Below are 23,281 nucleotides of genomic sequence, written 5' to 3' on the forward strand. Positions count from 1 at the left end.
AGAATCAATAAGGTTGGAAAAGACCTCAGAGATCATCAAGTCCAACCTATCACCCAACACCTACTGACAACTAAACCATGGCTCCAAGTGCCACATCCAAGCCTTTTTGGAACACCTCCAAGGATGGTGACTCCAGCACCTCCCTGGGCAGCACATCCCAAAGTACATACATACATAGAATAAACCAGGTTGGAAGAGACCTTCAAGATCATCGCGTCCAACCCATCAACCAATCCAACACCACCTCAACAACTAACCCGTGGCACCAAGCACCCCATCAAGTACTTCCATAACTAGCTAGGAGTCTGCTGGTTTTCTTTCATGTCTGAGAGGAACTTACTGGTTTAATCATGCAAGCAGCATATTTTCTCTGTAGAAATCCTAGTAAATAAGAAGAAATAGTTTAGACAAGATACATGCATCAAAGGAGAGAGCGAAGATACTTAGAGCTCATTTCGTGTTCATGTACTGGTAGCTTCATACTGAAAAAATACATTTCTGATCAGGGTGCCATCAATCTAAGGAGCTGTGTTCACTGAACTTGTTTTTTTCCTGTGGTTATGTTTGCTGCATGTTATCTGAGCAGTAGGAGCTGAAACAGATGATACAGTAGCCTGGAATTTTTTACCTGCACAGATTTCAACTGGAGATTTATTTTTGTTTTGGGCTTAATTTAAAACAGTATTCAGCCACGGTCGTAGTGCAAATGCAAGTGTTCTAATTTTTCTTGTTGTCAGATTTGGGAAGCTGCAGTTCACATACTCTAAAATCAGCTTTATCTTTAGACAAATGCAGTGCTTTCACTGCAGAAATAGGTTCTTGCCATTAACATGGAAAATATTCAAAACTGAGTACTGGTTGTGTATCATGTTCATACAACTTCATGTATTAGTGTATCATTGTTCTGATTGCGTAGTGGCACATGTATAATATGTACACAACTGTATTTTTTTTTCCTTTTCATAAAATCTACTGATATTTACATTTCAAACAGATACTTGCTCTAAATACAATTTTTAAAAAAGGAAGCAATAACAACAAAACCCAAAACAAAAACCAAACACCAAACCCCACAACAACAACAAAAATACCCAACCAAATAAAAGTCTGGAGTATTTTGGTAGTTATGTGTATAGAACATTTACTGAGACTGCTTTTCCTCAATTTAGTGGTTGATAAATATACTTTGCTCTTAGAAATGAGAAGCCAAAATCCTTCAAAATAAGTTCCGCTGTTCAGCTTCTTCATCTTAATATTTATGAGCATCTTGATTAATATAAACTATATATCATCATAAAGTACAAGTTGTAATATGGAATACACTGAATGCTTTAATTATTTGATGATTCTAAAGATTCAGGGGATTATGCTTAGAGGGAATGTAGAAAACCATTTGTATGAATCAACAGAGAACTGCATTGTTCTTGCCCAGAAGATTTTTGGACTCTGTCCCCAAACCTGTTGTTGAATCCGTTACAGACCCATATGACTTGATTTCTCTTAAGAGCAGAAGGGTCTAAAATGTAATGTAGCAGGATGGCATATGGGAGAGGGGAACACTTGAGTGAGTAGGTGATGTGTGAAGAGGATTTTTGTGAATATGCCTTTTTGTACTGAGGGCTCTATTTATCATTTTACAGGTATAAGAAAATTAATAGGGGAGGAAAAAAGGGGAAAAGTGTATAATGGGAAGACCATGAAAACCAGCTCTTCTGAGTTCTTGTTTTTACTGTTGCAGGTTTTCTGTGTCTTATACTGCAGCCTGGCCATCCATATTGATCCTATTTCTAATTTTTACTATGCAAAATTCAACATGGATCTCATAATGAGCATTACTTTCTGCTTCATGTGAGCTGAAAAATGTTGTAAAATCTTGTATCAAATATAATTACTTGTGTTAGGGCTATGTCTTTCTAAAGTAGTCCAGTGTTCATTTACAGCCAGTCACTGTTATTCCCAAATTGAATCTGTGGAATCCTCACTAGCACATGAGAGCCTGAACATGAGAGCTATCTATGCTAGAAATGGTACTGGGAAAGTAAGTTACACAACTCAAAGGGAACTGATAAAATTAAGCAGTGTAGATGGCTTGTATGAGCCTGTGATATCTGCTAGAGAGCACTAAAATCACAGAGGGTATGCCCCAAGACTTCAGTCTCAGTGTACTCAGGGACAGTCTTGTTCCTTGCACTGTTTAGTGTTGGAAGAGGAAAGAATTTGGTTTGTTTGCCTTCCTTTTTAAAAATACCTTTTAGTTTTGCCTTAGATTCCCCCCCCTCCCACTTTCATTACAAGTTGTCTTTTCAGGCAGTTTTGAGCTCTTTTAATTTTGAGTTAGTAAGTTAACACTTAACTTTAATTTGCTTCCAGGTCATCCAAAGTTAGTTTTTAAAGTAAGCCTTAGCGGTTGGAAGTTTCTTGTTCCCTCTGATCTTAATGGAGAATGGAAACAGCTAGATTATGTACTTTTCCCACTAGAAGTTTTTTTAACATACAGTGTTTGTATTTGAAAGATCTGCCCTATGCAGTTGCTTAATGTACAAATTGCAGTGTCAGTGTGGAGAAGCAACTTTTCAGCCGCTGGTTGATACATTGAGGTCTTAATACCAGCTGACAAAGAATAAAAATTATTGATAGAGTATGGGAGGAAAAAAATTGGGTAAGCTGCCTACACTGACCAAGGATAAAAGGATCTCTTTTATATATACTGAGTGCTCAGAATGCCTGGAGTCCACAGTACTACTTCTGTACAGTGACTTTTAACATATTTATGGATTTTACTGTGCAGTGTGTGATAACTTTAGCTTCTATGGATGAGGTGATACTGATGACACAAGCAGTTGAAATCTTTTAGATGACCAAAGTGCCCTGAGTGTCTGAGTCCCCTTTCACTGTGAAGGAACTGGATGCTAACTCTTCTGTAATGTGGGAGAAGATATTGTATACTATACAGACTATGTAGCCTGTCTATATAGATGAGAAAATAGCAATTGCAGTAACAAGTGGAATCATAGGAAAAATGAACATGGAAAAAGGGATCTCTGGAGTTTGAGAGGCTCAATTTTCTGCTTCAGTTTCAAAGTCAAATCAGGTAATCACCATGACTTTTCAAATATGATAGCAGCTTTCCAGTGACATTACCCAGCTTTCTCACTACCTTGGCTGTTTTCTATCTGGTCCTACATAGGTCCAGCATACCTGAATAGTCTTTAGCTTCATACTCCACTCAAACTTTGCTACTAGATGCAGAAACCTGGGAAGCCTGATAGTGCATCTGCTGGTAAAGCCCATGCAAAAGATGTTTGGTACCTCAATTTTCTGTGTACCTTTCATCATTAAGTTGCTTTCCAGTTTTGCAGATGGATTGCACTATTCTCAATCTTTCTTTTGCTGATGGTATACCTGTCGAAACATTTCTTCTTGCCATTCACATCCATCTTCAATTCCAGTTCCAGATAAGCTTTGGCCTCCCTAGTTCAGTTACCCCATCTCGGTAAGCAGAGACTAGATTCTCTTCTGATTGACTGTCCCAGCTTCCACTTTACGTATGTTTCTGTTTCATTTGACTTCAGTCGGTGAGGAGTCCCATGTACGGTCAGCTGGTCTCCTGCTGTGCCTTGCTGATTTTCTAGCATGTGGGGAAGGCTTGTTTCTGTGCTCTGAGAGGACAGGTCAGATAGATGACCAGTTGTTATGGGCTTCTTTGCAGTTTCCCAGGACATTCTGATTACCGTTCCCTGAGCAAACTCAATCTCTGCTGTCACAAGCCCAAGATCTTTAGTCTGCTTCTTTCCTTCCTTTCTTGCCTCAAGATCTTACACTACCATTTCATGATTACTGCATCTAGGGCTGCCACTGGCCGTCATATACAGGAGCAGTTCTTCCTTATTCATGAGTACCAGATGCTGCACAACACCTTCCCTAGAAGGCTGTTCAGCATCAGCATCAAAATTTGCTCCCAATGCACACTAGAAATTCCGTGGCTGTTTAACACCATGCAATGCTGCCCTTCCAGTAGATGTTGTGTGATTTAAGTCCTCCATGAGAACAAGGGACTCTGAATGTTGGAAAGCCATCCCAGTGTGATGTTCTGGGTTTAATGGTAACTGAAAATGCATTTTCCTCAACAAATTATCTTGAACCACAAAAAGCTGCTGCAAAGAGATTTTTTTCTTTAATGTTTACATTAAATACTTAGTTTTCTATTAATTCTGAATTACTGCTTTAGTGCAGTCATAAATACTAATTCAGATGATGTCCACAGTGCAGCTGATGAGGTAAAATAAACTGATTGTTGTTCACAACTAATGAATTTGCAAGTCATCTGATTTTTTTTCCCCCCCTCTATATACAATTCTAGGTTCTCATTACCCTGAGATAATTAATGTGCAGCTACATGAAATATTGCTTCACAATACACTGAATGGTTGTCTTGCATTCAGGCTATGCAAATAATACTTGCATGTATATATAGCTGCCAGAACAACTTCTCATCCTCTGTTTTGTTTTCAAAGTGACAAGTAAGAACATCTTGTCCATTCATCATCATCATATTTTGTTTCTTAGTTAATTGGTGACAGTTTGCTTCTTATCTGTTTTAGTTGGAAGATGGGGAAGAAGAGCCGAGTGAAAACTCAGAAGTCAGGTACAGGAGCCACAGCAGCAGTATCTCCAAAGGAAATGTTGAATCTAATTAGCGAGTTACTGCAAAGTAAGTTTAAGTTTTATGCTTCTCTGTGAAAAGGGGTGGTGTAAAGACCACTCAAAAACATTCTCATTTTCTTATTGAAACCAGCAAATTCTATTCATTTCCTGTAAGTCACCAAGTTTGCTATTTCAGCTCACTTAAGATGGCATAGTGTGTATCTCAGTCTCTGTATCTCTGTTAGCATATACCATTATAGGCTCATTTATGTGTGTAGGTATTGGAAATGCCTTATTTCTGGCAGTTGCAGGCTTTACAGCTCTGCAGAGGCATAAATACTCATTGGTAATGCAACAGTTCAGATTTCTCAAAAATGTTTTTCTTCTAAACCTCAGGAGTTACACTGTTTCTGTTTAACATTTGGGTAGTCCTTTGAACTGGTTTCAGAGTAGAAGAATTAGCTGTGGAAGGCAGCTATACAAACTCACTTCAGCTGCGCTGATACTTCCATCTCTCCAATAAAAGTGGTGGGGGTTTTGTTGTTGGTTTAAATTTATTTTTTTGGTAGTGTCTAATTCTTTTTTTATTACTTATAATTACTTTTCATTATTTCTAGTAAATGCAAAGAACTGAGCATAGTTTCATATGATAGTGCTAACATACTGTTAACTCCTTAGTAACTGTGCAGAGCTACGCTTCTTGAAACACAAGTCCAAATGTTCATATCTTTAACACATCTCAATGTTGCCTTTAAAAAAATAGATTATTATTTTTCCTTCATTATTGGTTGCAAAGAGGAGACAAGGAGTTGGCAGAGCAGTTTGATGCTTATGCTACAATTGGCCTCTGCTTTGCTACCAAAAAATAAAATGTAGGTCTAATTTTCTGAGCAAAGACAAGTATCAGCTGTTCTTTTTGCCAAGCCTCCATATTCTATACAATGCAAAAAATTTTCAAATCAGTTGAGCAAAGTAATCTTCATCTGTTCACTTGGATTTCTGTGGCTTAGATCGTGAAATCCACACGCTGGCATTTAGAATATTGTCAGGGACACCGTGGGTATAATCTAGAGCCAAACCTTGGCTAGGTATTCCTTTGCTTGTCCTTTCAATGTGCATTTATGAAAACACTACTCACTGGGCAGGTCAAATATATGTATCAGCAAAATTCTCAAATTCTTAAGGTAAGCTCTGTACTATTATCTACTTTCACTACAGAAAAAATGATGGTAAGCAGGCTATTGTAAAAGGAGTGCTTTGCTTGGATCATCAGAAAGGACATTTTTAAAACATTTTCTTTTGGTCTTATCTGAGAGACTATTTACTTAATGATCTGGTTGTTCACCTTTTTTCTTCCTAGCTTTTTAAACATTTGATATTTCTTGTATCTGAGAGAATATTAAAAAAGCAAAACAGCTTGAAGTAAGTTATGCTGTAAAAAAAATCTAAGTCTCTATTAGTTACAAAATCAAAGAATGAGGTGCTTGTAACAGTAGAGATTACAGTGTTTACCATGTAAAGAAGTTTAAAGGACAAGTAGTGTTAAGGTTCAGTTAGCTACTGATAAATCATGACCTATTCTCTGATGTGATTTTTTTTTTTTTAAATTACAAAAATAAAAGTAACATCTCTTTTAATTTGCCATTTTTCTTTCCAGAGTGCAGCAGTCCTACCCCAGGTCCTGGTAAGGAATGGGAAGAATATGTACAGATTCGCTCACTTGTTGAGAAAATTCGCAAAAAGCAAAAAGGTAAAGGCAAAAGTCTTTGAGATAAGTGTAGCCCAGAGTACTGATTTGCCTAAAGACTTGTCTATTGACAGCAAAGGCTTTATTATTATTATGGCATAAGTATTATGCAATCCTAGTATTTGGGGACAAAGATCTTAATTCTCTGGCATGCAGTTGCTTTTTACACTTGCAGGTGTTTCTGAAATCTTATGGTGGACATAAACACTGGCATTAACGATTTTAATACTTGTAATTCTGAATGAGTATCACAGGCAAGTGATCATCCTATGATGATTCTGTCTGATAAGTAGAAAAAAGAATTTGAGATTGTCATCAGAATCTGAAGGACCAGAAGAAAAAAAATCCTTAGAGAAAATAAGACTTTCTGCTTCCTGATCACATAGTCTGCCCTTCTGCCTCTGTAAGTCTGAACATTTTGCATTTGATTTTGTAGCTCTTTTATTTTGACCTGAACATGTTACCGGACATGGAAACAGTTTCAGCAATTCAACTTCTTTAAATTATGACAAAAATATAAATAAAACACAAAATAAATCAGATAATCCATCTACCTGCTGTAAATCAAGCATATAATTAAGGAAAATAAAGGCTTATGGTACCACAGTTAACAGGAAGTTTAATTGCCAGTTTTAATAAGTGGAACTTAGACTTATTTTCAGGTTATAATTATTTTCTTCTAGTACTTTCTGCAACAACTCACCATTCATAGTTTATTTTCATGCTAGCTTTGGATTTGTTTGGATGTACACTGTAAAAAATGCTTTTCATACAATTTTAGGAAAATTAACCTCTTTTATGACTTGTATTTTAATGGCAGAGAAGTAACTTGACATTAGAGTGAATAGATTTGGGCTGGATATACCTGGCAAAGTCCTAAACCAGTTCTTTATTCCCTGTTATTTATACAGTGATGGCAAAAAAGTCAGACTGCATTTAAAATGGATCATGTTTGGTTCATGTACTTGCTTGAAAAAGCAGAAGAGTGTACTTCAGAGGCTTGAAGTGTTCACACCTGTTTTTAATAATTTTGACTAACACATAAGAATCTCACATCATGAAAGGACTTTTAAACCTGTGAACATCAGTTATTGGCAGTTTGAGAGCCTTCATCCTGTACCTCTCTGGAGATGAACTTAATTCATTGTTTTGCTGTCCTGTAACTGCTATAAACTTACGGTACATGTACTGGGTTTTTATGATGTAATAACAGTAAAACATAATTCAGGTTAACAAGATCAGAATTAGTGTAGGGCTGTTCACTGTAGCTTTCTCCTGTGACAGAAAGATTGAAGCATTCATGGGGGAAATGGCTGCTGTGGTAGAAGTAGTGTAACAGTATTATGTTAGTAGGATGCCGCCTCTTTCTTGAAAGAGGCAATACCTACTGACCGCAGTACTGTTGACTTACAAATGGCTTTTAATGTCACCTTTTTTGCACTCATAGGGAGCATGAATAGTATGGTGTTTTTCAGAACTATTCTGTAATGGGATGTAGTAATTTATTGTTTTCCAGCTTAATAAAGACTTTAAACCATTCACAAAGAAAGTATAAATTGCTGTTGGGAACTCAAGATGTACAAATAAATACATATTGCCTAAAGTGTCATACTTTGTGCTTTTCTTGAATAAAGTATTGGGTTGCAGAATATGAATAAAAAACATTTTGATCATAGAAAATTCCTGATTTAATAATGGACTACTTCTGTTTTCTAAATTTTTTCCTGGTTTGACTCCTTAGCACAGTTTTAAATAAAGCTCATTTTCCAATATAGATTTTCATCAGTATAACAATATTTTGTTCAATATAGAAATTAATTGTTCTGCAACAGTGCTTGTAATTTAAAGGAGCTGTTCCTCTCTTTAATTTGGAAAAATGTGGAAAGTATTGGACCCATTGTATGTCAGGAAGAGAGGTAAGATTTCAAAGAGGGTGGCAGAATAGTTCTAAATGCAAGTTGGATGTTAAAAGCTTTCAGGACACTTATTACAGTAGTCAGTGTTGGAAGTCAAAAGAGAATCACAGAATGCCAAGTTGAAAGGGAGCCCAAGGATCATCTGGTTCAACCTTTCTGGATTGATAGTGTAGTTTAAATGAGATGGCCCAGCACCCTGTCAGGCTGAGTCTTAAAACTGAACAATCTACTACTTCTCTTGGGAAATTATTCCAATGTTTAACTCTTCTCATTATGAAAAATTTTCTTCTGGATTCCAGTTGGAATCTCTCCAGGATTAACTTGTACCCATTGCCCCTTGTATTTTCTATGTGACTTCCTGTAAAAAGGGAGTCTCTATCATCCTAGTAGCCGCCCTTTATGTCCTGGTGTGTGGTAATAAGGTCTCCCTCTCCCCTAAGCCTTTTCTTCTCAAGGCTGAACAAACCCACTTCTCTCAGCCTTTCCTCATATGGCAGGACTTCCAGTCCTCTGATCATTATTGTGGCCCTTCTCTGGATTCTTTGAAGTCTGCCCACATCTTTTTGTACAGAGGGAACCAAAACTGCACACAGCACTCCATGTGTGTTCTGACAAGCACTGAGCAGAGCGGGACAATGACTTCTTTACCTCTGCCAATGCAGCCTAGCATCCTGTTGGCCGTTGCTGCTGCAGCACACTGTTCATGCTGACCAGCACTAAGATCCCCAGGTCCCTTTCCACAGGGCTGCTCTCCAGCTAGGTGGATCCCTGAGCTAGACTCCTGGGTTCTGTATTTCCAGGTGCAAGACCCTACATGGTCCCAACTGAACTTCATAAGGTTCTTGCTAGCCCACTTATTCATCCTGTCCAGGTCTTCCTGGAGGGTGGTTCTCCCTTCTCCTGCATCAACCTCCCCACTAATTTTGGTGTCATCTGTAAACTTCATCAGGGTGCTCTTGATCCCAGCATCCCGATCACTTGGGAAGATAGTAACCAGCATTGGGCCCAATGTCAATTCCATTTGTGACTGGATGCCAGGTTGAGAGAGCTATTTACTACCACCCTCTGGGTACAGCCTGCCAGCCGATCCCCTGCACAGACCGCTTGTCTTGGCCATAAAATGTCAGCTTCTCTAGGAGCAAAGTCCTAGACAGTACAAACACCTATCAAATTCTGTGGAAGCTATGCAAATAATCTTACTAGGTTTGTGAGGCCTTAACTCTGAATTATATTCCCCAGAAAACAGCATACTGAAAAGGGTATGAAATAAAGGAGAAATGCCAGTGGTTTTGGTTTTTTGGTTGTTGGGGTTTGTTTGGTGTGGTTTGGGTTTTTTGTTTGTGTTTTGTTTGATTTTGCCTTTTTTTTCAAGTGCCAAAATGCATCACATTCTAATTGCAGTAAAAATATGCTTTATTGGGGGTTTTATACTTCATCATCAGAGACCGCAGCTTTAGATTATACTTGCCCTTTTATGTTAATTTCAGATTTAATTGATTCAGGGGCTTGAAATGTGTGATTTGGAGTGGGAGGGAATACTTCAAATGTGCTAATGCTACTTTCCTAAAATCTGTTTAATCTGAGGAGGTCACACCTTGAGTATTGTGTCCAGCTTTGGGCACCTCAATATGAGAGAGATAGTGAGGTGCTGGAGCGAGTGCAGAGGAGGGCAGCAAAGCTAGTGAGGGACCTGGAGAATAAGTCTTATGAGGAGTGACCGAAGGAGCTGGGGCTATTTAGTTTGAAGAGGAGGCGGCTAAGGGAAGACTTAATCACTCTGCAACTACCTGAAAGGACATACAGAGGTTGGTGCTGGTCTTTTCTCACGGGTGATTAGCAATAGAACAAGAGGGAATGGCCTCAAACTGCAACAGGGTAGGTTTAGAGTGGACATTAGGAAAATTTTTTTCACAGAAAGCATAATCAGACACTGGAATAGGCTGCCCAGAGAGGTGGTTGAGTCACCATCCCTGGGTGTATTTACAGGTCATTCAGATGTGGTGCTTGGGGATATGGTTTAGTGGTGAACTTCGTAGAGTTAGGAGAGTTGGTGATCCCAGAGGTCTTTTCCAACCTGAATGATTCTGTGGTTCTATGAAAACATCTTTGCTTGTATGCAAATTGCTGAGGACATGTTGTCACTCATGAAATGGCCTAAGCACTTAAGGGTGTTTTGGACATTTTGAACAGCATCATACACTAGAGTTTCTGTTGAAGAGAATGCAGGCAAAGAGGTACAGAAGGAGCTGGCTGAGTATGACCAGGAGCTAAAATGCATGGGTTCAAATCAGATAACTGTAAAGGGGAAAGCTGAGGGAATGAATGAGGCTTGCAGTTTCACTGGAGGACTACTTGTCTCTCTGTTGGAGAAGGAAAGCGTAAAAATTTGGGTGAACTCTGTGATGTCAGGAAGATGCTGAGTCCTTAGTTATTTTAGTAGATCCATATGCTACAGGAAAAAGCTAAATGTCTTGTATGTGAGAGAAGGCACTTGAGAGATGCTTATCATAATTTCCAGTGCTGAATTAATGAAATTGCAGCTTGCTTCTCAAATTCCTCCTTGTGTCTGTATTAACATGTTGTGGTGATTGCATTTATTGTCACTATTAAGATGGGAAATACTTTTGCTCAGTTTGTTTAAAAGGGGGAAGAGGAGAGGAGCTTTGTATTTCATCACAGCTCAGTTTAGGTGGTTGTGTTTTCAAGATGACTGGTAAGTCAATTTGGCAGAATATTTAAGTTGATGAAAATTGGGTATGACATTTGTATACTATTGAGTAACACTTAACAAAGACCAGTTCTGACTCAGCTACTTCAAAGTAGAATTGCTGCGGGATAACAAACAACTTTTTACATGTGCTTTTATGTTGAACTTCTTTTGTCTTTCTAGGTCCTCTTATTTCTGCATTTGTTTTTTTAATGCATTGTGTGTATAGGTTTGTCTGTTGTCTTTGATGGAAAAAGAGATGACTATTTCCCTGAATTAATAAAGTGGGCAACTGAAAATGGAGCATCCACAGAGGGTTTTGAAATAGCTAACTTTGAAGAGGAGGGATTTGGTTTGAAAGCAATGAGAGAGATAAAGGTAAGCGCATGAACATTTGACTTAGATTAGAAAATCGTATGTGGCTACAAACCTCTGAAACACTCTCCACCTTCCCTTCCCCCTTTTGACTGCTTATGAAACTGTTCATATGAAATGCTCACAACTCTTCACACTAGTGAAATAAAATTATTGATAAAATTGAGTGTTAGTTTTGATGGCTATTGGATAATACTGTGAGCTTTTAATCAGCCTTTTTTTCTCTGTTGCTTAGGCTATTTCTCTTCCGTGTTTTTTAACTGCTTAGCCTCTTCTTTCATGCTCCTTCTTTCAAAGCACTGGTCTTTTTGCCTCAGAGGTATTTGCAATATTATTTTCCAGTGAAAATAAAAAGAATCTGAAAATTTCTTGGTAATTGTAAAGAGTGTTTTTTCATCGTCAGTAAAAATATAGACACATATAGTTAGCCATTAAAAGATAAGAATTTAAGATTGCCTCTTTCTATTCCCATTTTACAGATGGGAAAGCAGCTTTGAAGAACAATCAGATGTTATAGGAAGAATATTAGAAAACAAGCATATTATATTCAATTTTAGGGCTTGAGTGGCACATAGCTAATAAAACTAGCACCACTGGTTGTTAAAATGGGCAACAGGAGAAAACCTCTACTGGGAGAAAACATTTGATCACTTAGTTAATAGCAATATAATGTATCTGGTAGCTTTGAGGTTGTGTGGGCAATCTGTTAGCAGTTCCAAACTGAAGCACTTTATTTTGTAATCTGAGTGTCTTTGTTTTAAGCTTTGTGTAATGCAGATTGTAACATTTGGTTGCCACAATATGGAACATATTTGTTTAATTTGCAATGATAGAGAAGGAATAACTTTGTTTTGGAATATTTTCAATTTTAAAACAAATGAAAATGAAAACAACCTGTAATTTAAAGGTGATGTATACCTGAGACACTTGGGGTGTCATTTAAATGCTAACTGACCCTCTGTGGTTTTTTCCTTTCTGTAGGCTGAAGAGTTGTTTCTATGGGTTCCTAGAAAGCTGTTGATGACAGTCGAGTCAGCTAAAAATTCAGTATTGGGTAAGAGCACTTTTTTTGTTGAAAAGTCTTACATGTTACCTCATCATGTTAATTTTAAACAGAATCTAGGGTGATGTTTTCCATGGACAGTTAATTTACTGTATCACCTTTCTGTACTAATTCAGGATCCCTGTATTCTCAAGATCGAATTCTTCAAGCCATGGGCAATATAACATTGGCATTCCATCTTCTTTGTGAGCGAGCCAACCCCAACTCTTTCTGGCTACCCTACATCCAGACACTCCCCAGTGAATATGACACTCCTCTCTATTTTGAAGAAGATGAAGTGCAGTACCTTCAGTCAACTCAGGCCATACATGATGTTTTTAGCCAATATAAAAATACAGCTCGACAGTATGCCTATTTCTACAAAGTCATTCAGGTAAGCACCTTAAATGAAGTATATGTTGTTCTTAGAGTGATTACTGAGACAGGTGTAAAACAGTGACATTAAAGAACAGAGCAAGTATATTGCTCTTAAAGGTTTGAATCATTAAAGTAATTTCTGCTGGCTTTTGAACTGTTGAAATTTCACAACAGGGTTCAGTAGGTTTATGAATATATAAGAATGTATTTAGTTGGTTGAGAGGAGTGATTACTGCCCTTGGTTTGTCATTGTGTGAGGCTTTATCTTGGAATAATTTTGGGCTCACCAGTACAAGAAACATGTTGACAAAGTGGAATAAGATCAGAGGAGGGCTATTAAGGGATATAATTTGCTTCAACCCCTGTCCTCCAGAGAAGTAACTAAGGGAGCTGGATTTATGTTTTCTGGGGAAAAGGAGATAAGTGTGATCCAGTTATTGTCTTCAACTTGATACTAGTAGCCAGACTTGAAGTTCACCTTTTCGAAGTTGGGCTGGGTGACCTGCTAAGATCTACAACTTATGCCTCTGAAAAATGCATCATTTACAGTAAAAGAGGTAAAATGATAATTGTTACTTGACAAGATAAACCCATCGCATATGTTGTATTTCCAATGACCGTGGATTAACTGTTGTTTTAATTTCTGTTTAACATCATTATTTTGATTTGCTTTCAAATACAAAAATAAACACATCTGGTAACAATTTGAGTATGAGGAGGCTTGAGATGGGTGAACTTTCCATCATGTTCTGAAGGAATCATTTAAATTAAGTTTCTAAGAGCTGTTACTGATTGATGTCTAAACACAGTTGATGTTGTAAACGAATGGTGATGTATTACTGTCAAGGTAGTGCTCAATATGCAAACTTCCAAAGCTTTTTGTGGCACAATCTGTAAAAAGCATATGGCTCTATGGACTACATTTCCACAATTGTGGACTTTTTTTTTTGCCATAGAGGAGGTCAGAAGACATAATGCAATTCTGTTCTCCTTTAACATTACCAGAGTTCCAGAGCTTTTATGTGAACCGTTTTAAGTCAACAAAAGTTAAATTATTTTGCTTAGCTGTTTGGCATTTGAAGAACTATGATTCAAACTGTATAAATGCATCAGGTATATAGAGTGGAGGGAGTTTTGGTTTTGAAAACTGAAGTCATTGAAAATAGTGAAGGAAAACCAAATAAGATGCATTTGATTTTGAGAAAAGGAGTATGGTAAGAATAACAGCTTTAGTATCAGGAACCAACAAACCTCTTCCTTCTGTGTGTCATGATTCAGGAAGTGATAGTTTAGCCAGCTGTTTGTTTTTGCCAAGTGCTATCCTAGGTTGCCAGTGCACACCCTAACCTTCCAGCTTTTCACTTTTTTCCCCTCAAAGTATACAGCCTAAGCAAACTGCTCTTAGATTAATTTTTTTTAAGAATATATTTTTAAACTTAAATATACTACTGGTTTTTAAAGAGTCATTAACAGAATAATGTGTAATGTTATCCTATTTATGTGTTGTTTGTGCTCTTGCAGTACTTGGTGATAGTTTAGCTGTCTGATTATGACTAGTTCTGTCATTTTCATTGACTAATCCTGCACTAGTAGTACTATATGAGAGGTTATGTGGTCACAACTTTAATTAAAAAAATAACAGAACATGAAGTACAGTTTTACAGATCAATGAGATCTGGAATGGCACCTTGGATTTTGATAGCTGTGCATCCATTGTTTTTCAGAAGTGCTTCTCAGTGACTGATGAATCTGTGTAGAATATATTGAAGTGATGCAAGAACAACCAAAGAATGTATAGAAAATGCAGTTGTGTAATATCTCTTGAAGCATGAGATATGTGTTATGTGAAAAGCAGCGGAAATGTTTGACAAAACAGTTTTGTTTATGAAAGGTTCGTGTAGCACAGAATCTGTTTAGGGATGGCAAATACATGCCGTTTTTCTTATTGTTTCTTAAAGCTAATCAAAGATCATCTGCATAGCATTTAAACGAATGTGGCTGAAGTAATGTCTCACTAAATAAGCATTTATATTCCACACCAAAGTCCTTGCTGTTACCTGTTGGAAGTAAGAGAAGCTGCATTTTGAGTACAGAGAATAAAGTATGTGAGACTACTTTAGTGGCCAACTGTTTTTAGAATCCTAGTGATGGTGATGTGTTGTACATGCTAACAAGCCCTTAATATTCTGCACTGTTAACATTTTCTGTTTTACATTTGGAGTTCTAAGGAAGCTGCTATGGCAGCTTATGGAGGAAGACTTATCAGTCTGATATTATTGACACTGGTCAAGTTTGATTTGGTCTGCAGCAATGAGGAACCTTTGTGGAAATAGTGTTTAAAAAATGGCTATCTTCTCTGAGCTTTATATTAGTATGCCCAAGAAAGTGCCATGCTTCAGCACTGCCACAAAACAGCAATTCCAGATGAATATTTCTTTACTAGATTTTGCGAAGTGTCACATTAGAAAGATATGTAATTTCAGCTGTCTCTGAGAGTGCCACGTGAATGTACTGAGCACCGACTATTAATGCTTTTGATGAAAACTCATGGAAACGTTTTAAAACAACTTTTTGGTAAGAGCTTGTAATTTATGACATGGTGGAGAAAAAAAGTTCATTAAAAATAAAGTGGGGGGGCCTCCTTCTTCCCTAAGACAAAATATCATGTTTGTTTGTTCAGAAAAGCTGAAATGAATTTTAGTATCATCTTCCATGCACTCATATCATGAGCAAAGTAGACCCACAAAGTAACTAGTGCTAAGGGTAGTTTATTGAGCACATGGAAAAGGGAAGAAGGGATGGTCAGAGGAAAATTCATCATATAAATGAAAAAAAAAAAAGCAAAGTAACCCAAATTTCCTATTAAAGTGAATTCTTCAAGCTTTATGAAAGTGAATGTTAGATTTTGTATACTCTCATTTCGTGCAATACTGCTATTGCTTTAGCATAGGTGTTTTAATGAAAAGTGCCCTATGTGATCAGGATTTTGATACTGCTTCAGGTATCCAGGCTACTATTTTGTAAAACTGACAAATACACTTTTTTGGAATGAAAGTGTTAACAAATAATTTTTTCAAATACTTAATTTTCTTTCTGAATAGGATTGCTGGACTGTTACTAAAATAATTTGGCTTCTGATAGGTGTGCAGTTTTAAACATTGTCTGACAAGTGCTGGTCTGTTTTATTTCCCTAGCTTCTCAGTAAGGGTGGCTTGCTCAGAATTCTCTTTTTCCAAGTGCTCAGTCTGGATACACATGAAGAATGGGTGGATTTATGAGTTTCACAGCTGTTGCAAGCTACACTGTAGTCTGGCTTGATAAGCAGAAACAGGTGGGATGTTGGCTGAGTAGACGCTTGTGCACGTTAGCCAGGCTCTATAAACCACACTGACACCTTTCTAAACCTATGTAATTTGATAACTAAAAAATATTTTTAAAATTCTGACACATAGACTTTAAAGGCACATTGGGCCTCTGCATTGCTATCAAAATGCAGCAAATGGTCAAAAGAGTGCTTTTATCACAGCAGACCTGCAGTTTGCAAGATGTTTTTGTAGTTTGTTCCAAAGAAAAATTTTGCAGACTGCAGGGTTTTCTTTTCCCCTGTAATGTATGCCTGTGATTTCCATTAACATTTATGGGCACTGCATGCCTACTGAAGGATGAATAGAGCCCAAATATTTATGGCTTAATGTTAAATTATTTAAATTTTTTTTTTGTACACTGAAATGTGGTATAATAGGCACAAGAGGGAGCCATATAGTTTACAGACATTCACAGTGAGATTATATTCCTAAAGAAAGTGCAGCCATGTTTGGACCTTTCTAAAAAGAACACGCAGTGGTCTTCACGTTGCATTTGTTTGCCTGTTTGTAGTGTACTACAGAGAAGGTTTTGTAAATGAATGCAAAACATCAAAACAAGGAGTGCTCTTAGAGCAGGTAGAAGTGCCCAAATCATGTTTTGGACACTGGTTCTGAAGCGATGTTGTCTCTTTTCTCCACGTGTAGTAAAGGCAGTTATTACCTGCTTTACTAAAAGACAATTTTGTTATAACTGCAAAGATTTTAAAAGTTAACTCAAGTGTTAAATCTTAAATTAGCAGAGCCTTTCAGCTAGCTATAGCTTTTGCTATGGTAGCCAGCTGTATGTGTTCAATGGCGCTCTTATGTAGAAGTGGTATCTGTATGTAGCTGCCTGTCACGTGTTGAAAAAAGGGTCAGTTTTGCAAGAGTATCCAGAATGACATTTTGGCGTTGATTTAGACAGTTTTTTCAGTCTGTGGTCTCTGGAACTAAGGAAATGCAGATTATTTGCTGTAGGCTGCCTGAACAGGAGGAATGAAGGACTGGATGAGGCCTTCTACAGACAGCTTGAAATTGCTTCACATTTGCAAGAACTCATCTTCACATGGGGCTTCTACCACCCCAAAATCTGTATAAAGAGTGTGGGAACACAGACAACTAACCTCAGAGGAATACAGAGACATTGTCCAGTCATAGAGGGATGAGATTAGGAAAGCTAAAGCTCAGCAAGAATTGAACCTGGCAAGAGATGTCAAAGGTAACCAAAAGAGCTTCTGTAAGTACATGGGTGACAAAAGGAAGACTAGGAAAACGTGGCCCTGCTGCTGTATGGGATGGGGACCTGGTGGCACAGAACATGGGAAAAGCTGAGATACCGAGTGCTGCCTTTGCCTCATTTTTTGCTAACTAGGCTGGCCTTCAGGAATCCCAGATCCTAGGCACCATGAGCAGAGGTTGACAGGGTAAGGTGTGCCACATGAGGTAGATCACGTCAGGAAATATGTAAATAAACTGGACATATCTAAGATTGTGAGTCCTGATGCAATCTATCTACAAGTGCTGAGGGAGCTGGCTGGTGACACACATGCCTGAGGGACAGGATGCCATCCAGAGGGACTTGGAAAAGCTCAAAAAGTGGGCCCTGTGAGGTTCAACAGGGCCAAGTGCAAAGTCCTGCACCTGGGTCAGAGCAACTCCCAGTATCACTACAGGCTAGAGGACAAAGGGGTTGAGACTAGCCCTATGGAGAAGGACTTGGAGGTGCTGGTGTATGAAAAGTTGGATAATGTGCACTTGCAGCCCACAAGGCAAAACATATCCTGGACTACATCAGAATTTGGAGGCCGGTGGCCAGTGGTGTTCCCCAGGGATCAGTATTTGGTCCAGTTTTGTTCAATATCATTATCAATGACCTGGATGAGGGGATTGAGAGTACCCTCAGCAAGTTCACTGATGATACAAAACTGGGGGGTTTGGCTGACACCCTGTTGGGCTGTGCTGCCATCCAGCGTGACCTGGACAGGCTGGAGAGCTGGGCACAGACAAAAACCTTACGAAGTTTAATAAGGACAAGTGCAGGTCCTACATCAGGGGAGGAACAACAGCATGCACCAGTACAGGTTAGGGGCTGCCCCACTGGAAAGCAGCTCCACAGAGAAAGACCCTGAAGTGCTGCTGGACAGCAAGTTCTTCATGGAACAACAATGTGCCCTTGTGGCCAAGAGAGCCAATGGTATCCTGGGATGCATCAAGAAGGGTATGTCTGGCAGGTCTAGGAAGGTTCTTCTACCTCTCTACTCTGCCCTGGTGAGACCACACCTGGAATACTGTGTCCAGTTTTGGGCTCCTCAGTTCAGGAAAGACAGAGAACTGCTGGAAGGAATCCAACAGAGAGCCACGAGAATGATTAGGGGGCATCTCCTCTATGAAGAGTGACTGAGATCCCTGGGGCTATTTACTCTTGAGAGGGGATCTCTCAATGTGTATAAATATTGGAGGGGTGGGTATCAAGTGGATGGGGCCAAGCTTTTTTCAGTGGTGCAGAGTAATAAGGCAAGGAACAACGGGTTCAAACTTGAACATAGAAGATTTCACCTCAACATGAGGAGAAACTTGTTTACAGTGAGGGTGAAGGAGCACTGGAACAGGCTGCCTAGGGAGGTTGTGGAGTCTCCTTCTCTGGAGACTTTCAAAACCTAGCTGGATGCATTCCTGTGTGGACTACCCTAAGTGATCCTGCTTTAGCATGGGGGTTGGACTCTATGATCTCTTGAGGTCCCTTCCAACCTCTGATACACTATTATACTGTCAAAAGTGTGGTCAACAAGACGAGGGAGGTGATTCTGCCCCTCTACTCTGCTTTGGTTGGACTGCACCTGGAATGGAATAATCCCATGAATACGGTGGAGGACAAGTTGAACATGATCCAGCAACATTCCCTTGCAGTAAAAAGGGCTAATGACATCCTGAGCTGCATTAGGAGTGTTGCCAGCAAGTTTGAGGAGGTGATTCTTCCCCTCTACTTGACACTTCTGAGGCCACACCCAGACAACTGTGACCAGTGCTGGGCTCCTCAGTACACAACAGATCAGTAAGTAAGAATTTTAGAATTAAACAGAATAGAGAAAGCAAAGTCACCTGTTTAAGTAACATTTTAGCAAATTAATTTTCTTTGACTCAGTTTTATGTTTCTTTGTGAAGTTAATGAGCAAACACTTGCAAATACTTTGCCTTCTGTCAAGCTACCATTACATAGTAGCTGCAGTCTGGTTTGTATCCACAGAAACACTCTCATACCCGTTTTTTGACTAGTGTGTATTGACGTCTGGATGGAGCTTATGAAAGTGTTATTGTAGTCCCATGGTGAATACAATCCTTGCAGTAATCTGTCCAAAGATGTTTTGATCTCTTCGTGTCTGCTATTGGACAGAGAACTTAATTTTCTGGAGGCTGTAATACCTTTTGATCATATACTAAATTTGATTTATTATTCATAAAAAAATTTGACTAATTGAGCATGAATGAAATTCTAAAACCCAGTTATTAGCTGTTAGGCACTGGAATATCATTTTAGTTAGGACATTTTAACATAGCATCTTCAAAACCTAGTATCACACGTAGCTCTTCAATATTGGTACATTAAGTGAGATTTCACATCTCTAGTTTAATTCTGACACCAGTTTTTGAAGTTGTGATGATACTTTCAATATGACTTATGCCTCTATTCTGCTATTTTTCTGTTTTATCTCTAATCTATCCTATTCTGATAAGCAATATGATTTTCCAAGTCAGTGAGAAGTAGAATGTCTGTTGTCTCTCTGTATGTGGCTTTAAGATACCACTATTTAACTTGTGCTAAATAAGGTTTGAGTTGAATGCAGGCAAATATGCTGCCTTTAAAAACATTCTAAACTATTCACATGTTTAGAAGCTGGTTATTATTTTTAAGGTGATATAATGGAGAATATTTTAATACTTCTAAAGCGTTCAACCTATATGCAGTCAAAAGCAAATGTATTTGGAAGCCAAACACAGTTTTGATCGTGTACCAGATAGGTCCTTAGGGTTCTCTGTTTCCCCCCCACTACTTGATTTATACTCATTGGCATGCCAATCAAACAGCTTTCTTCAGAAGTTATGTCAGTGACACTGTAAAAAATGGGTGGAAGAAAGATGGCACAGTTGTTAAACAAAAGGGGTTTTATAAGGTTTACTTGTCTACTGTATGTGTCACCTTAAGGAGAGATAAAATTCCACCGTGTGGGCAGTTACAAAGGTAAAATTATGTTGCTATTTAATTTGCTTTGTCTGAATTTCAGTGCTTCAGTTGTCCTGCTTGATCAATAATAAATCAATCAGCAGTTAATAATAGAATATATTCATGCCTTTCTGTGATTTTCCTCTTAGTGGAGGCCAAAATACTGTACTAATCTGTTTTGCTGGCATTAAACTGAAGATTGACTGTATACTTGTACTATACCACTTAGTGTATCTACTGTATGGTGGTTCAGATTCTGCAAATACGTGCCAAATTCCTCATTTTTGTGTTGCTTCTAGTGTATCTCACCCCCAGCTACAATGACAGTAATAGCAGATCACAGGCCTTTGTGGGACCATTCCTGTGGCTGCCTCTCTCCATCTCAGAAGCAGCTACAGGCTTCGCTGGGTTGCATTTGTCTGTCTTAGACAAATGAAGAGCTCAAGTCCTTGCGTGGGTAGGAGGTCTGCTGCCTCCTTCCCCCGTTCCTTCCTTGCCTTCCACAGGAACACAGCGACAACTCTGGGCTTTGAGCCAGCCGGACACAGGAGGAGGTGTTTGGCTGTTCGGGCAGCATTTGCTCCTCAAACAGCTGTTCCCTATCTCCTCCAAGGAAAAGGTGGCAAGCCATATGGAGGCATCCTGTGGTCCAGATTCAGCCAACGGGCACCAGTTGGACCATGCTGGCCTAGATCGAAATACAGTCACGTCCTACTTGGTGTCTGCTGTTTCTTTTAGTCAACGTGTTTTAAAGTTGGAGGAGAGACAGGATAAAACATGTCTTTCATTTTGGATATATATATTACTTTCTCTGGACGTTCATTGTTAAAGAAACCTGCTGATTAGGATATTAATTTATTTCATATTCTGAATGATGTGGATTTTGTTACACTAGTCTGAACATCTTCTTTCCTCTAGAGAAGCAGAGCTATACTTCAAAGCTTATATGCCAGCACTAAACAAAATTTGCTTCTGCACATTTAAACCACGTTTGGGAGGAATAATGTGTTCTCTTGTTAGCATTATGGGCTTTTAAAGCATTTTTTTTTGGTAAGATGGGGTTCTCAACCATGCTCCTCATTGAGAATGCAGATAAGCATCTGCTTTTACAGCCAATAGAATGGAGAGGGGGTTTTGTTTGCTCTTCTGTTAGTTGCTTTTAAATCAGTTATTTTTTAACTGAGTTGCACTTTCTGGGGCAGTTGAATTTGTCCCCAGAGGTCTTGTGTGTGTCTTTTGTGGAAGTAGATGCCTCAACAGACATCAGGAGATCATCATGCCTTTACAAGTATACTTTCTTATATGAAGTTTGTACTTATTGTGCAGATTTAATATTTTTCCTGATATAACAGCAGTTACAAATGTTCCATAAATTTAAAATATGATAACAAGCTGATGCTTCTTAGAATGGAATACTCAAAGGATGTATTCTTTAAGCACTGCAAAATTATACAGGGGACTTGTATTTGGTAAAATTAGTAATTTAACTAAATTACAAAGTGGATTATCCTCCACTGCTAATACTCCACACAGTAGGAGATTGATATGTTGCTTAGTAAACCAAAGTTTATTTTCTTGTACTACAGTTTGAATGCAAGTTGAAGAGGAAGCAATATGGTTTTTTTTTTTGGATTGTGTGCAACTGTAGTCCCACTACATCTGGTTCGAAGATTTACCATGCTCTCCATGCCATGTTGGTTGTGCAGTGTGATATCTTGGTTATGTATGAAATGACCATCATCCCAAGTTCCCACCTAAGGGGCTCCTGGTATAAATCATCTGTAAAATTGAGAAGTTGATTCACAGGTAACAAAACTTAGGCCATACTGTATAATAGTGATGCTTGTTAGGAAACTTTTCAGTTGTGGTTGTGAATAAGAAACATTGTCCCTGTCTTTTTTAAAACAGTTTACTTCAGGCTTTCCATCACATCATCTAATTTATGGCTTGTGATTTGCTGAAATAGTAGTACAATTGTGTGATGAATTTGGGCATGAACATAGTGCAGATGTGTTGCACTAAAAATGAACAAGGTCAACCTTGTACCTCAGGAGAAGCCTAAAGAGTAAATGACATGTCATGGTATGCAGGCACAGACCTTTGCGAGGAAACTATGTGCTATAGCTATCTTACTGTACATGTGTGAATGAAGTATTGTAGACTGAACCTATCGATTTAAAGCTTCAACGTGAACAGTAAACTACTATTTCACAAGGAGATTTGTCACAGGAGATAATGGACCTAGTCTGTCCTTCTGTTACTTGAAGAGGGGCAAGAGGGACTGGGAGGGCTGTCGCACTGCAAAACATGCCCAGACTCAGCCAGTTTGCTCTCTTCCTTCATCCCTTCATCTCTTAATGGGGCTTCATTCAGCTTTCAGTGATTCAGGGAGAGGTCTAGAAAACTTCGTCACTAATTTAGGTCGTATTTGACTGCCTTCTTTTCTGGGAAAGATTATATTTTAGAATTTTGCATATTATGAAGTATTCTGTAAATCAAACAATCCAGAATTGGATGTTAAAAAGTCCATTACTGTCTTGCCTTCGTTTAATAAAGGAGATGCCACAGAATTGTAGGCAGTCAGTTCACAATTATTTCTCTGTGTTCTGTCAGCCAAATGGTAACGTCTACTTTGCATGTGAAGTGGGTTGTCAGTCCTTCAGAGCCTTGAGTCTGTTGTGCCACTGCTGTCTCATTAACTAAAGACAATTTTTTGCAGTTGGAAGGTGCAGAACAGGGGACTGTGCAGTTAATTTCCATTGCACCAGGAGTCATTCCACTCTGCTTCTGCTGCATGAATGCCCTAATAGTCTGGAATAGTGCTTTGTTGTGTATTTTGGCAGAAAGTAAATAAAAATTGCTGACATAAAGAATAAGCAAGAATGTTATTCAGATCTAGTAAGTTTCAA

General features: G+C 38.5%; 1 protein-coding gene across 2 annotated transcripts in view; it reads left to right on the forward strand.

Moving 5' to 3' along the window:
• Window positions 1-23,281, forward strand: part of SETD3 (SET domain containing 3, actin histidine methyltransferase) — a 60,800-nt gene that overhangs the window by 17,518 nt on the left and 20,001 nt on the right. For both annotated transcript variants that reach the window (XM_054161864.1, XM_054161863.1), the window contains exons 2-6: window positions 4,602-4,711; window positions 6,302-6,394; window positions 11,244-11,392; window positions 12,371-12,443; window positions 12,569-12,825. In XM_054161864.1, coding sequence (XP_054017839.1) covers window positions 4,609-4,711; window positions 6,302-6,394; window positions 11,244-11,392; window positions 12,371-12,443; window positions 12,569-12,825 — 675 coding nt within the window. In that variant the 5' untranslated portion in view covers window positions 4,602-4,608. The remainder of the gene's footprint in view (window positions 1-4,601; window positions 4,712-6,301; window positions 6,395-11,243; window positions 11,393-12,370; window positions 12,444-12,568; window positions 12,826-23,281) is intronic.

This window comes from Dryobates pubescens, chromosome 5, assembly GCF_014839835.1.
Source record: "Dryobates pubescens isolate bDryPub1 chromosome 5, bDryPub1.pri, whole genome shotgun sequence".
Lineage (NCBI taxonomy): Eukaryota > Metazoa > Chordata > Aves > Piciformes > Picidae > Dryobates > Dryobates pubescens.